Source organism: Eutrigla gurnardus, assembly GCF_963514095.1.
Source record: "Eutrigla gurnardus genome assembly, chromosome: 7".
Classification (NCBI taxonomy): domain Eukaryota; kingdom Metazoa; phylum Chordata; class Actinopteri; order Perciformes; family Triglidae; genus Eutrigla; species Eutrigla gurnardus.
In genome coordinates this window covers 741,088-757,082 of record NC_139921.1, presented here as the reverse complement: position 1 = coordinate 757,082, position 15,995 = coordinate 741,088, and the positions used below count along the sequence as shown (strand labels likewise).

At 48.2% G+C, this 15,995-nt stretch overlaps 1 protein-coding gene across 2 annotated transcripts in view; it reads left to right on the top strand.

The window, feature by feature from the left end:
- The first annotated feature begins 3,700 nt into the window (after window positions 1–3,700).
- Window positions 3,701–15,995, top strand: part of rock2a (rho-associated, coiled-coil containing protein kinase 2a) — a 55,089-nt gene continuing 42,794 nt past the window's right edge. The window contains exon 1 of one of the 2 annotated variants that reach the window (XM_084014141.1): window positions 3,701–4,524. In XM_084014141.1, coding sequence (XP_083870267.1) covers window positions 4,426–4,524 — 99 coding nt within the window. In that variant the 5' untranslated portion in view covers window positions 3,701–4,425. The remainder of the gene's footprint in view (window positions 4,525–15,995) is intronic. The other variant, XM_084014140.1, reaches the window with a different exon arrangement.

Sequence of the window (15,995 nt, the reverse complement as noted above, 5' to 3'; positions counted from 1 at the left end):
GACCAGAAGCCAAATCCGCCAAATCTTTTTTTATATATTTTATTTATTCACTGATCTGTTCGATAATACTTTACTGTAGATGTTATAGCTCATCAAACGTATTAAATATTATTAAATACTGTGAGTCGCAAAAACCTCCAGGACACGACCTCGGGATCTTTGAAGGCCACGACCCTGTACAGACCTGAACCACTGATCCAGCCCGGTACTACAGCACTGTTACGGACACAGACACACACAGACACAAGGTGTTGCAAACGGCATTGCTAACGGCGTTGCTAACGGCATTGCTAACGGCGCTGCTAACGGCGCTGCTAATGGCGTCGTGTTGGCGTTGCGAACAGCATTGCTAATGCCGTTGCTAACGCCTTTGTGTTGGTGTTGCAAACGCTGTTGCTAATGGCGTGTTGGCGTTGCTAACAGCATTGCTATTGCCGTTGCTAACGCCGTTACTAACGCCACTTGTTAACGCCACTTGCTAACGCCACTTGCTAACAGCGTTGCTAACGGCGTTGCTAACAGCATTGCTATTGCCGTTGCTAACGCCGTTACTAACGCCACTTGTTAACGCCACTTGCTAACGCCACTTGCTAACGCCACTTGCTAACAGCGTTGCTAACAGCGTTGCTAACGACGTTGCTAACGGCATTGCTAATGGCGTTGCTAACGGCGTTGCTAATGGCACTGTGTTGGTGTTGCTAACAGCGTTGCTATGGCCATTGCTAACGCCGTTGCTACAGCTTGCTAATGCCATTGCTAACAGCTTGCTAACGCCGTTGCCAACAGCTTGCTAACGGCGTTGCTAACAGCTTGCTAACGGTGGGGGAATCCCGGACCACTAATCAGCCTTCGTGAAGGCGAGACTCATGGGAAATCTCCCAGCATCCCCTTGGTTTCGATGACTGACTGGCGGCCGGGTCAACTGAATTATGCAATGACAACCAGCCCGGTGGAGGCCGCGGTCCAGAGTCCCAGAACAACAGACGTTGCCTTAACGCTTGCCTGTTCAGACTTCTTTGTACAAAGAAACAGACTTTGTTCGCTAGTGTCGATGTGTAGACGATCAGCTACATGTTTTAGATGATCAGCTTTTCTCGTATGACGTCACAGTTTTGCTAAGAAGAAACCTCACTCCCCGCTCCTCAACATCCGATCTGTTCAACGTTTTAACTTGTGGTGGACTGTCAATCTTTTGTGTACATTTTATAGTATTATTTATTGTTGACAAGTTTTTGCATTTGCAAATAATTAAGAAAAAAAAGCAAGGAGGTGAAGGTGGTTTGAGCCGAGTGTTCGATTCCAATGTAAATGCCTGTTTTTTTATGATTAAAATGGAGAAGCCGTGACCTGAGGAGACGCTCTTCGGCTTTTTTATTATGACGATGTAACATGAACATGTGGCCAAAACAGTCTGGAAAATACTCATCTCTTTTCTTTGTGTTGTAACGGTATTTGTTTTATCCAGTGAAATGCTCATGAAGACGAATAAATAAGAGGCACACGACTCTGTTTCAGATGATCTTTCCGATATACTTCACTTCATATCTCATTACCATATAAAACCACTCGGTGTGGAAACAATGGATCTGTATGACCTGTCTGACCTGTATGACCTATCTGATCTGTCTGACCCTATCTGACCTGTCTGACCCTATCTGACCTGTATGACCTATCTGACCCTATCTGACCTGTCTGACCCTATCTGACCTGTATGACCTATCTGACCCTATCTGACCTGTCTGACCCTATCTGACCTGTATGGCCTATCTGACCTGTCTGACCCTATCTGACCTGTCTGACCTGTATGACCTATCTGACCTGTCTGACCCTATCTGACCTGTCTGACCTGTCTGACCTGTATGACCTATCTGACCTGTCTGACCCTATCTGACCTGTCTGACCTGTCTGACCTGTATGACCTATCTGACCTATCTAAACTTAAAAGTTCAATACATTAGATCTTTTATTTTGCAGCCATGCATTTAATTAAGTGGTAGTAACAGGTCCCCTGAATGACTTAGAGCAGAGATCTCCAACAGAAATGAAATGCCAAAATCTCTCTATAGGCCTTGGGGGTCCCTCCACCGGGTCTCTATAGGCCTTGGGGGTCCCTCCACTGGGTCTAATAGGCCGTGGGGGTACCTCCACCGGGTCTAATAGGCCTTGGGGGTACCTCCACCGGGTCTCTATAGGCCTTGGGGGTCCCTCCACTGGGTCTAATAGGCCGTGGGGGTACCTCCACCGGGTCTAATAGGCCTTGGGGGTACCTCCACCGGGTCTCTATAGGCCTTGGGGGTCCCTCCACCGGGTCTAATAGGCCTTGGGGGTACCTCCACTGGGTCTCTATAGGCCTTGGGGGTCCCTCCACCGGGTCTAATAGGCCTTGGGGGTACCTCCACCGGGTCTAATAGGCCTTGGGGGTACCTCCACCGGGTCTCTATAGGCCTTGGGGGTCCCTCCACCGGGTCTAATAGGCCTTGGGGGTACCTCCACCGGGTCTCTATAGGCCTTGGGGGTCCCTCCACCGGGTCTAATTGGCCTTGGGGGTCCCTCCACCAGGTCTAATAGGCCTTGGGGGTACCTCCACCGGGTCTAATAGGCCTTGGGGGTCCCTCCACCGGGTCTCTATAGGCCTTGGGGGTCCCTCCACTGGGTCTAATTGGCCTTGGGGGTCCTTGGACTGAAAAGGTTGAAGCCCTCTGACTAAAAGTGTATCTGACCTGTCTGACATGTCTGACCCTCTTTAGCAGCTGTGCAACCAAATACAAATCAACGAGTTTTGCATAAAGATTACGTTTACTCTAAAATTCTATTCATAATAAATGTACAAGTCATTACATGTTTAGACACATTTTATAATATTGAATAATTCATAACCAGAGTTTGGTTAAACCAGTTAAATATTGATGACAGAGCATTTTATTTATGAGCTCAGCGTAATGATCCAGAAATGTGTTGATAGGTACTAATAAATAATGTTGATATCGGGGGAGGACGATAGAGTGACAGTTGGATTTCATAAATAAACCCGCTGCTGTCAGAACCAACAAGCAGCTGTACAGTTGGAGAGAAGTCTGACTCTGCCACAGCTCTGAGATAAGAAACGTGGATGTAATGGTCTCTAGCGCCATCTACTGGTCCCTGAAAGTACATCAGTCCACGCAGGAGTGAAAAGGCTGGATCTCCTCAGAGGGGAAACATTATGTCATTCCCTTACAACCAAATGCATCATCAGTCGTGTGGAGGGAAACAACACGCTGACTGCGTGGAGTTGATTTCATACTTCAACACTTTATACGCAGACGGGACACAAGAACAATCATGATTTGTTGAAGATTATTACACTGAATAAAGCTGCTCACCACCTATTTCACACAATAATACGTCATATACCTGCCCAATATAACAACCTAATTTAATACCTCACATTATGAAGAGCGATGCTGCTGCTCACTTAATAAAGCGCCCTCGTGTGGCTCGAATGTGAACTGCAGCTACAAAAGTTTAATATAAGTGGAAGAAGTTGTGCGAATGCATCTGGCCCAGATCAAACCTCCTGCGACCCACTTGTGGTTCCAGACCATGGCCTCTGGGAACGACTGACTCGGAGGGCAGATAGCAGAGAGGTGGAGGTGCAGGAGGGCAGGTGGCTTCTGGGTAACTGAGTCCTCCTCGCTGTGTGTTGCTGTCAGGGGGAGGAGAGACTCCAGACTCGCTCCGTGCTGGTGGAGAACTTGGACATTTCTCTCGCAGTTGAACTACGTATATATTCAGTGTGTGTTTATATATAAGTGTACATGAGTGTGTACATGAGTGTGTGCGGGTGACGGAGGAGCGACGCGGGGCGACACACGATGCGAGCGCGAGTCCAGGAAGAGTGCGCGTGCCTGCTGAGTGAGCGCGGGAGAACGGACGAGCTCGGCCGTCGGATGCCGCCGCGGACAGACGACGCTAGCGGGGCTCTTTGAATGGGGTGAGACGCGGGTCTTCTCCGGAGTCCGGGACGTTTCCAAGCGGCCGACAGAAGAGCCAACAGCCCGGAGGGAAGGAGGAGGAGAGGGGGAAAACGCCCTGCTGCCGCCTGTTGCTGCCGCCTGCTGCTCTCTCCCACATTCAAACTTTATCGCCGAGTCGGAGGACGCAGCATCTCCGCCGGACGGTGATTACCGTAGATGAGTCCCCGCTAGCTGCTCGGCTAGCTAGCGGAAGGCCCGCTCGCACACCAAGTTTTCTTTGGGGGGACCGCGGGGGAGAGAGTCCTGCTCCGGGGGGAGATCCTCTCATTCCTGTCTGGGGGTCGGGGGCGGGGAAGCGAGCTGGGTGGGCTGAGAGCCCGAGGCTGCTCCGCGAGGCCCGCGGCCCCCACGAACAAAGAGGGCTCACATGTAAGACCGCGACCCGGGTCGGACTAAACTCTGAGCAGCCATGTCGCTGGGCGCCGAGAGGAGGATGGAAGCCCAGCTGAAGAAGCTGGAGGACATGATCCGGGAGCCCAGGTCCGCCATAAACCTGGAAAGTTTGCTGGTGAGTCAAGTGGGACACACACACACACACACACACACACACACACACACACACACACACACACACAACCTCATATATTATTGATGATAAACTTTTTCTTCTTTGCATTCCCAACCTGTAACACTGGTTTTACACCAGTCCACTTCGACCAATCAGAAAGCTTGCTGTAAGTTTTTAAAGACTGGGACAGAAGGATCCGGGTCTGGAGACCAGCAGAGGCTTGGTTTAACAGGGGCAGTCCTCTCTGAAGCGTGTCTGCGGATTAGGATTAACTCGTGTCCCCCTGGTTGGTTGAAGCCTCCTGGAGAAGAGGGTCCACCACACCAGGACTGTCCCACCAGGTCTCACATACCTATCCTGTCTTCCTGCACTGATGGGCTGCACCATCACATGAAACTCCTACATCTTAAAGGTTTTACACCGTTGTCTTTTCTCCTCCTGATGACACGACTGAAGCTGCAGCTTCATTCCCAGCAGATCAAATCCCCCAAAACAACACTGGAGGGCCGGCCATCTTCGGTCGATTGATAACATGCTGAATGGTATCAGATGTGTTTTTAATGTGTGTTGACACGTGTAAGTAAACCTTTAACCTGTCGCTGAGTGACCTGGACTGTCAGCTCAGCTCAATGAGTCATACCAGCCGTTTATTACATTTATTACATGTATTACTGATGTCAGCTGTGGCCGTCCTGGTTCCACTTTAGTACATTTCTGTTCTGTTTATGGGACGTGGTGCGTTCACACCTCTTCAGTTGACCTGATCATTGATTATTGTTCAGCAGCTCCTGTGTTCACAGTTTTTAAACTCTTTGTTCCCACAACAAGTGTCATGGTTGAGAAATGAAAACGTGTGTAGCTCATCAGAACTTATACTGTACCTATAGACCAGTACTGTTGGAGGATAATACAAAGACCAGAGTAGGGTATCGGATCAGATCCCAGCATGCATCATGTCAGACACAGAGACAAAGGGACGTTATTGTCACCTTAAATAACAGACGGCTTCCTTTGGATGATGCAGTTATGTTTAAGAGCCAGAGTGGTACAAGCCTTAAAAGATGCTTTTGGGGAGTTTGTGATGACCTAATGTGCATAAGAATCCTCTCGTTGTACCAGTGTATGTGTTGGGATGATCCCCGGTGTTGGATGATCCCTGGTGTTGGATGATCCCCGGTGTTGGATGATCCCCGGTGTTGGATGATCCCAGGTGTTTGGATGATTCCCGGTGTTGGACGATCCCCGGTGTTGGATGATCCCCGGTGTTTGGATGATCCCCGGTGTTTGGATGATCCCCGGTGTTTGGATGATCCCCGGTGTTTGGATGATCCCAGGTGTTTGGATGATTCCCGGTGTTGGATGATCCCCGGTGTTGGATGATCCCCGGTGTTTGGATGATCCCCGGTGTTGGATGATCCCCGGTGTTTGGATGATCCCCGGTGTTGGACGATCCCCGGTGTTGGACGATCCCCGGTGTTGGACGATTCCCGGTGTTGGACGATCCCCGGTGTTTGGACGATCGGTGTTGGACGATCGGTGTTGGACGATCCCGGGTGTTGGACGATCCCCGGTGGTTGGACGATCCCCGGTGTTGGACGATTCCCGGTGTTGGACGATTCCCGGGGTTGGACGATCCCCGATGTTGGACGATCCCCGGTGTTTGGACGATCCCGGGTGTTGGACGATCCCGGGTGTTGGACGATCCCCGGTGGTTCGACGATCCCCGGTGTTGGACGATCCCCGGTGGTTGGACGATCCCCGTAGTTTGGACAATACCTGGTGTTGGACGATTGGGTTGGACCAGAGAAAGCTGGTGCGTGATGTCACACAGCGCCGGGACTTAAGGACGTTATTGTATCTGTGATTCAACTCCGTGTGGTTGGCTCGGCTGTACCATCCCTCTTTGGGGGGTGTTTGAACGTCTGGGCCCCCTAACTGGACCTGACGGAGGGTAAACACTCTGTTGGGTCTATCTTAAAAAGCATCACCTCACCCCTTCAATGGGCCCCATCCAGCTGGGCGCCCCCTGTACATACCCTCCCCTGACCCCCTCCCTCCACACTACTCGAGGCTCTCCTGGTCTCCCGCTCCCCCTTCCCTTAAAAGCATTTAGCAGAATACTTTGCTGAACTCCGGTGCTGTTTACTTCCTGCACGCGAGCCGGGGAGATGGAGGTGTTGAGTGTTGGAGACGAAGCTGAGTGGGAAGCCTGCGTGGGAGAGAACAGGCTGCTGGTTTCCATTTTTAGCAGCCGTGGAGCTTCGAAGGGATCAAGAAGTTTTCTGTTCGCAGTGGGATTCAAACACACAGACTCCCAAGGCCTCAGCAATGTGCTTCCTTGCAGGTGGATTATGGACGTGCATACTTTAAGTGCCTCGATGATTGCTCACAGGCTCATTCTGGGTAAACAGTGAATCACACGTCCACTGCTCCTGTGGCATAGCAACAGGAAAAGCAAAGCTGCTTTGTTGACTATTGTAGTCCCCCAAATAACGGCTCTGTAAAAAGCGAAACGCAGTCATTAGTGTTGGCTTTCTACTTCTCTGTCGTCTCTAAATGAGATGCGTTTAGGCCTCGCCGGGAGCGGTGGGCTGCCTACCCTGAGGATACGGAAAGCTGACAGCGAGGAATCTGCAGCATCTGTCAAGTAAACTCGGTGACCTTCCTGTAAAGAAACGCAGCCCTTATAACCGGGATGTACACTGTTGTACTCCAGCATGAGGACGTTCCTTTGGGAACGTATTTGTTTCTCGTTATTCGTCTGTAATGAACCCTTAAGTCACACCTGCCTCCAAAAAGGAAAAACACTTGAGCAGAATTGAATGGGGCCGTTCACCGTGGTCACATTGTAAATCACTTTATTGCCTCTATCAGCGCTCGATCAAATGTAACCTGAAGTCAGCAACCTTCCCCTTGTGCAAACTGCCGGGATCATTATTTGGCAGCACACGTTGCTGCTGACTTGCAGGGAGTGATTGTCGAGGGCAAGCCAAAGAAAGGGCACTTCTCCAGATAAAGAAATATACGGACGCTTGATTACAAGTCACACGAGTCCCTCTGCTGTCCTGAAGGAAGTGACCTCACTGAGTAAATAGTTGGCAGCTATGTCTGGGGCTCAAAGTCCCTGCGACTGGCTGCTCTTTCCCCTTTCACTTTCCAGGCTTATCTGTGGCTCTGCCCCCTCTCGGCCCGGGGCCTGGCCCCTCCTCTCGGGCTCGTTAAACACACTGCAGGTATTTTAACTGGAGCTCTGGTCCAAAGCCTCGCGATGCAGCTGCAGGCCTGGTGCTGCCAGATAGCTGCATGAACGCCACCAACATGTGGACGCTGTGAGGACCGGGTAGCTAAGGGTCTCTCTGAGGCCAGATCACGACCCCCTCCTTGCAGACATTTAATAACGTTTATGTGGGTTATTCATTCCACCTCCCTCTCCTGTGTTGGCGCCCCCCCTCCAGTCCTGCAGCTCCTCAGGGAGGTGGGGATCCCCGTCTTGGCCCTGATAGTCAACCTGAGTGTCTCTGCCGTTTGGGTTGTCTCAGGCAGCAGCAGCAGTCCCGGCTGCAGTGTGCTAGCTGGATAGAAACACTGCCTTATAAGGTACTGGGGACGGTGGCCCCGGCCAACTTTTTTTTTCCTGCAAAACAAGCCAGTCTCTCGGCTCCACACCTCCTCTGGTGAGACGCCCGGGCCTCTCCGCAGTCCTTTTCTGTTTTTTTTCTCCACTCCAGTGAAGAAGAGCCGGCATCTTCTGGCACTGGGAGCCCCCGGCGGTCTTAAAATGTCCCACTTCACTTCAGCCGCGTGTCGTCTGGTCTCCTTCACTGGCCACGGGACTTTATCAGGCTTTTCCCGGCTACTGGGGTTTTCTAAATATCTATATGTTTTGTGTTATACTCCCACTTCACATACATACTGTGTCTCTGTATGAAGTAAAAGTTTGTTTTTAAAGGAATAGTAAGTAATACACTTACTCGCTCTCTTGCTGAGAGTTATGAATAATAATAGTGTGTAATAATAATGTGGTGAATATGCAGCTGGTTAGCTTAGCACAGACTGTAAAGGAAGGCGTGGCTTTGTCTCCACCGACCAGCTGCTCCAACAACACGTTGTTTGATTAAACTGAAGATAATTGGCCATATGATGGGCTTGATCTCCACCTGACCCTGGCAGCTTCCCGGGACAAACGTGTTCTTCTGCTTTAGTTTGGACAAACGAGCTCCAACGTGTTCACTAGTGATGTTAATGGTGACTCTTAGTCTCATAGGCTGCACTCCCATGAACCCCCCCCCCCCCTGTAAAACATTTATTACAAACTGAGCAAAAATCAAAGTCTAACACACACACACAGACCAATATACACACTCTTAACAGCACACATTATATAACAGCTTGGACAAATAGAAGAAGACATGAGCCGCTCCACGATCTACCTTCCAGGGATGAGAGGAGCAATGCAACCAGGAGCAACGCAACCAGGAGCAACTTGATCTCCAGAAAGGAACGCTCACGCATTTTGTCCAGGGCAACGAAGATAGTGCTTCAGTTGTTATTATTATTATTATTACTATTCTTTCTGTTGTTGTTATGACGACAATGACTCTGCTGCAGCTGGTAGATTGATAACCCGTGTGTGTGTGTGTGTGTGTGTGTGTGTGTGTGTGTGTGTGTGTGGTTCTCATGTGAAAGGAAACGTATGCACGCTGAGATCTAATCTGGTGGATCTTCTTGTCTAGACTTAAAGGCTGGGGCTGAGATGATGTGGCCGTGCACGCACGCACGCAGCAGTGCGTTCAAAGACGACGCAGCGTGTGGAGGTGCATTGATGAACCTGTATTGGTGTGTGTGTGTGTGTGTACAGAGAAGAGAACAGAACAGAACAGGAGTCTCCCACGCACAATACATATCCATCCATCTGGCCACAGTGTTATCATTCCATCACAACCTCCTACACACACACACACACGCACACACGCACGCACACACACACACACACACACACACACCATCTCTCACATACACACCCATACATATGCAAAGCATGTGTGCGTGTGTGTGTGAGTGTGTGTGTGCGTGTGTGCTCGGGCTTCGGTCCAGCCACGTTTCAGCCTCGAAGCTGACAGTTAATTTAAAGTTTGTGACAACATGAAAAATATTTATACACAAATTAAGTGTTGAAACCCCCAATTGAAACTCAGCCCAATGACAACATACTAATGTAAATGGCTTCTTATCGCCAGTTTATGTATATATATCTGTGTATATATTCATATTCATATTCACTGGCAGGGAAACTGATGAGCGGTACTGCCTTAGACGAGGAGTTATGTGATAAAAACATTACAAAATAATAGAGGAAAATAAACGAGGATGGAAATATTTGAAGGCCAGATTGAGGAGTTTGGACATAATCAGACCTTTTAGGGCATCACAGGGCTGTGGAGCTGCTGATGGGCAGTTTGTGCTCATTTGTTGACATTTAATAGACCATGATTATGAGTAGATCTAGAGATCCAGTGGTGACCCTATAAAATGAGGCAAAATGTGACCCTTTCTTTTTTCGTTAATAATACATTTCATCTTGATGATATTATTTAATTCATGTCTTTCCGGGATCCAGCTGAAGCCAGTATTGGGGTGGGCACCACTAGGTTAGTTAGTTGGATGTTCAGTCTAACGGGCTGCAGGACTAGAGTCCAATGCAGGACCTCATGCTTTCCTGCCACATTCCTCCTCCGTATATTTTGTCATGAAGCATCGGTGCCAAAAAAGCACAGTTCAGCGGAGCATGGGACAGAAATCTGTCAAAGTGAGCAGGACATGCTGGCGTTGTTCCCCGCGGAGACATTAGCTGTTTGTGAGGCTCTGCAGGATTCCTGCCCGGAGAGTTTACGGCCCCGCCTGGCACGGCCCCTCGCTCTGCCCAGCCCACCGTTTATCCCCACAACTATTTTTAAAACGGCTGGAATTCAATCAAAACATTCACTTTCTGCTCCATCCTTTTAAAGCCCAGAGCAGCTTGTTTTCTGTTCCACACCATGAGATGGGTACGGGGGGTGGACGGTGCTTATTCCACTCTGCTTCTAGCTGCTCCAGGTCAGCACCAGGAGAGTCCTGGTCCACCAGGCAGGACTGTCCTGGTGGACCAGGGTCTGGATCCACTCTCTGAAAACAAGCCGAGCGGCGCTCCGTGAAGTCACCGGCAGCATGTGTTGAGAAATCAGGGTGCTTATAAAACTCTCTGCCTCTCTCTAACTTCAGCTGGTTCCTGCTCTGTTTTCAGCAGAAGTTGCTAGGCAACCAGCCATTACCCCTTGGCTGGATTACAGTACAGCAGAGATAAAATGCTTTCTAATAGATGCATAACAACTCCTACTGATGCTGCTGTCAGCCGATGGAGACGTGAGTCCTGTATGTCTCTGATGAGTCCTGTATGTCTCTGATGAGTCCTGTACGTCTCTGATGAGTCCTGTACGTCTCTGATGAGTCCTGTAAGTCTCTGATCGGTCCTGTATGTCTCTGATTAGTCCTGTAAGTCTCTGATGAGTCCTGTACTTCTCTGATTAGTCTGAGACGTAAGTCTCTGATGAGTCCTGTACATCTCTGATGAGTCTGAGACGTAAGTCTCTGATGAGTCCTGTAGGGCTGCAGCTATCGATTCTTTTTGTAATCGATTAATTTAGCACTTTATCGATCGATTAATCGAGGAATCGGATAAAAAAAAATTGCATTTTTAAACAACCAAAACAAATAATGCATAACGAAAATGATGTGGCTGTAAAATGATCAAGCATTTCTAAAAAAAAATAAACAGAGGTATTCATTCCAACTCCAAAATTTGGCTCCAAAACTAAGCCCATTTATTAAGTGCCAGTGAGAATTTAACAACAATACAGTTAAATCAACTTGGATAAAACATGGATAACATTTAATTTACGTTTTGTTTTGCCAGCAATGGCCCTTTCCTCTCCCTGCCCTAAATATGTGTGTATATAGTGTATACTTCTTCTGTGCCATTTATGTATTTAGCTTTCTCTATCACTACAGTAACTGTTTGACCGTTCTTTTCTCTGCTTTGAACTCCTCCGTCCGTTTGGGCAAACACAACAACTCACAGCCAAGCGTAAATCAGGCTTTCCGATTGGCTGTAAAAGCCGCTACGGGAGCCAATACGAGCGTCCGATGCATAAACGTAACTCTATACGTCACTCGCAAGATGGCGGATGAGAAGTGATCGATATACAAACAAAACGGATAAATGCGCCACGGAGACGAGGAGACATCTAGTCACACATTTTACTACTTTACGCATTCGTTTTGTTGTCAGAAATAAATCGCTCACATGGGCAAGCAGGATACCGTTGTTTAGCCCCGATACTCTCTGTCGTTTACGGACATTCTGAGTCTGACTTTCCGCCATCGCGCCAACTAAATTCAGAATGAATGACCGTGTATGACGCGCTGGTGTGCTTCCTGAACAACGGTCCGTGTGGAACAATCGGATCCCTGCACATAGGCGCGTCATAGGAATTTAACGAGGCTTCGAGGCAGATGTTTTGCCTCGAGGAATTTTCATAATCGAGTTAATCGAGTAACTCGATGAATCGTTGCAGCCCTAGAGTCCTGTATGTCTCTGATGAGTCCTGTAAGTCTCTGATGAGTCCTGTACGTCTCTGATGAGTCCTGTACGTCTCTGATGAGTCCTGTAAGTCTCTGATGAGTCCTGTACGTCTCTGATGAGTCCTGTAAGTCTCTGATGAGTCCGGTACGTCTCTGATGAGTCTGAGACGTAAGTCTCTGATGAGTCCTGTACGTCTCTGATGAGTCCTGTAAGTCTCTGATTAGTCCGGTACGTCTCTGATGAGTCCTGTACGTCTCTGATGAGTCCTGTACGTCTCTGATGAGTCCTGTAAGTCTCTGATGAGTCTGAGACGTAAGTCTCTGATGAGTCCTGTACGTCTCTGATGAGTCCTGTACATCTCTGATGAGTCCTGTATGTCTCTGATGAGTCCGGTACGTCTCTGATTAGTCCTGTATGTCTCTGAGGAGTTCTGTACGTCTCTGTGACGGAGACATCAGGGTTTGTAGTTAACCTGTCCCTTTGTTGTACGTGAACCAGCATGGACCAGGAAGGGAGGAGATCTGGAATGGGCCCAGATATGTCCCATGCATTAAAGTTTAAATGGCTGCTCCGGCTTTACTCTTCCCCAGACACTAGTCAGTTAATTAAATTTTCTAAATAGTCGCTGCATGGCAGAGAAACGTCCTCCGGAGTCTTGTTGGCGGGTGTTGTTGCAGTAACTGATGGAGGTGGATGTGAAGAGCGGCCTGTGGGCCTGGATCCACTAAACAGCTTGTTATGTACTATGTATGCAGAGTCTCCACCATCATGCTAGGAATGCAGCTGATTAAAGCCTTTTAGAAACGATGTCACTGCTCCATCCAAGTACACCGGGCAGATGAACATCCTCACCCTGCTGCACTGCAGACAAAACATGTTAGACGGTTAACTTGTTTTCCTGTAGCTTGACTCAACCGCACTGTTAGCATGCAGACATCCTGGGACCGCAGGGTGACACCACCACAGGGTGTCACCACCGCAGGGTGTCACCAAACAGCTGGGTGATTTCATATGTTGCTTTAACTTACTCTTGTAGATGTTTGGTAATGGAGGATGCTGCTCGGAGGAAGTGACTCGTACATGGGGCTGGCTCCATGTCACAGTGCACTTATCTGACAGCCCTGGGTGGGTGGATCATTTCCTGTATTGCTGGAGGGAGATCCTCGTGCCCGTTTGTGTACGTGCACACGCACTCTGCAACCCCTCGCCTCCCCTTGGCGACGTGCATCTTTTTTTTCCCTTAAATAGTAGTTTTGTGTGAGGTCAGTCCTTTAATGGGGAAGTGAAATTGAGTTGATGTAACAGAACTGCAGCCGAGTGGGGGGAGGGAGGAGAGGGGGGAAGGAGGGGGAAGAGAGAAAGGGTGGGGGAGAGAGAAAGGGAGGGAGGGAGGGGGAGGGGAAGAGCGACAGACAAGTTTGAAAGAAAGCAGTTTGAACCTCTGGGTCAGACCGGGTTCTTGTCTTGGTCTTGGTTTGGGTCTTGGTGTTGTCAAACTGGATCCACTATAACATGACTGAGTGCTACAGTAGTCTTGGTGTTGGGTCCTGGTTTGGGTCCTGGTGTTGGGCCTTGGTGTTGTCAAACTGGATCCACTATAGCATGACTGAGTGCTACAGTAGTCTTGGTGTTGGGTCCTGGTTTGGGTCCTGGTGTTGGGTCTTGGTGTTGTCAAACTGGATCCACTATAACATGACTGAATGCTTCAGTAGTCCTGGTTTGGGTCCTGGTTTGGGTCCTGGTGTTGTCAAACTGGATCCACTATAACATGACTGAGTGCTACAGTAGTCTTGGTGTTGGGTCCTGGTGTTGGGTCTTCGTGTTGTCAAACTGGATCCACTATAACATGACTGAATGCTACAGTAGTCCTGGTGTTGGGTCCTGGTTTGGGTCCTGGTGTTGTCAAACTGGATCCACTATAACATGACTGAATGCTACAGTAGTCCTGGTGTTGGGTCCTGGTTTGGGTCCTGGTGTTGTCAAACTGGATCCACTATAACATGACTGAATGCTACAGTAGTCCTGGTGTTGGGTCCTGGTGTTGTCAAACTGGATCCACTATAACATGACTGAATGCTACAGTAGTCCTGGTGTTGGGTCCTGGTGTTGTCAAACTGGATCCACTATAACATGACTGAATGCTTCAGTAGTCCTGGTGTTGGGTCCTGGTGTTGGGTCTTCGTGTTGTCAAACTCGATCCACTATAACATGACTGAATGCTACAGTAGTCCTGGTGTTGGGTCCTGGTGTTGTCAAACTGGATCCACTATAACATGACTGAATGCTTCAGTAGTCCTGGTGTTGGGTCCTGGTTTGGGTCCTGGTGTTGTCAAACTGGATCCACTATAACATGACTGAGTGCTACAGTAGTCGCTACATGCTGCAGTATAAAGCATAATTCTTCTATTAATCTTTGACTTGCTAATTTTATTTCTTCATCCATTTATTTACAGTGTTTATATCTTGGCCAGTGTTGAGGAAGTTACACAGGAAGTATAATGTTACTTTATTGCTCCATAAAATAATAGTAATGTTCTTATTATTTGGTATCGACTCAAGTGTAATTAGCTACTCGTTATGTCACGTTGGATATTCAACTTCACCTAGCTTTGTGCTGCTGCACATACATGAACCAAAATAGGAGGTGCCCATAGAGACACCCTGTGGTGCACCTCCCACCCTGTGCTCCTCCCCTCCTCCACGTCACACAGGCGTCCGGGGCAAAGTTCACCTGAACGTTCACCTGAGCGCTCGCAAGCTGACCTGCCGTGCATCACGTTGCCTTACCTGCAACATGCAACCAAAAACACAACGTTGTGTTGTTGCTGATACGTTCAACTTTGTATTTGCCCGATACAAACAGAACAAAGTTTGCAGTAGAGATATTAATAATCAACTGTTTCACCTGCTGCACAGTTAAAATCAATGTTTAAGATAAAAAAACAAAAAGGAGCAGCTTGTCACTGAAAGGAGAATAATGCTGGTCCACCTTAAAGGTCAGCCCACCTTAAGGAACATCAACGACCACAATCATTTAACAAAGTTGTTTCTTGTTGAGTTGAACTTTCTTCTTGACTGTAAACCTTGTGGTTTTATTTCATGTCCATCCACTGTGTGGCGCTGCCGTTGAACCTCCTCACTCTTTCACACAGAAACGCTGCGTCATCATTTGTCAGCAGATGAATATCACTGAATCAAACAGGCTGCTGCTGATGAATACATGAGTCACTGCCCAGGAACAAAGCCTTCAGTTCAAAGCATCTCCTTTCACTGTAGTTGCTGTTTATATAAAAACGTCTGTTGATCACTGAATGAAACGTGTGTAGTAGGCTTGGGTGGTAATACGGTAATACGGTATACCAGGGGTCTTAAAAATAGCAACGGTATCAGTTTCAATACCGTCATTAAAAAAATAATGATCTGGTCTCAAAGAAGAACACGACTTCTGCAGTTCGGCAGTATTTCGGGTTCCGACCTAATGAGAAGTAGAGCTTAGTTCGGGCCCAGAACATCAAGCCCGACTATGAGAGGCCGTTTAGGAAATAATTCATATTTGCTCTCATATGTTACATCATACTCTCTTACAAACACTACTATAGTCACGCACACTTACTATCATACTCTCTCACATACACTACTATAGTCACACACACATACTATCATACTCTCTCACATACACTACTATAGTCACACACACATACTATCATACTCTCTCACAAACACAACTATAGTCACACACACATACTATCATACTCTCTCACATACACTACTATAGTCACACACACATACTATCATACTCTCTCACATACACTACTATAGTCACACACACATACTATCATACTCTCTCACAAAC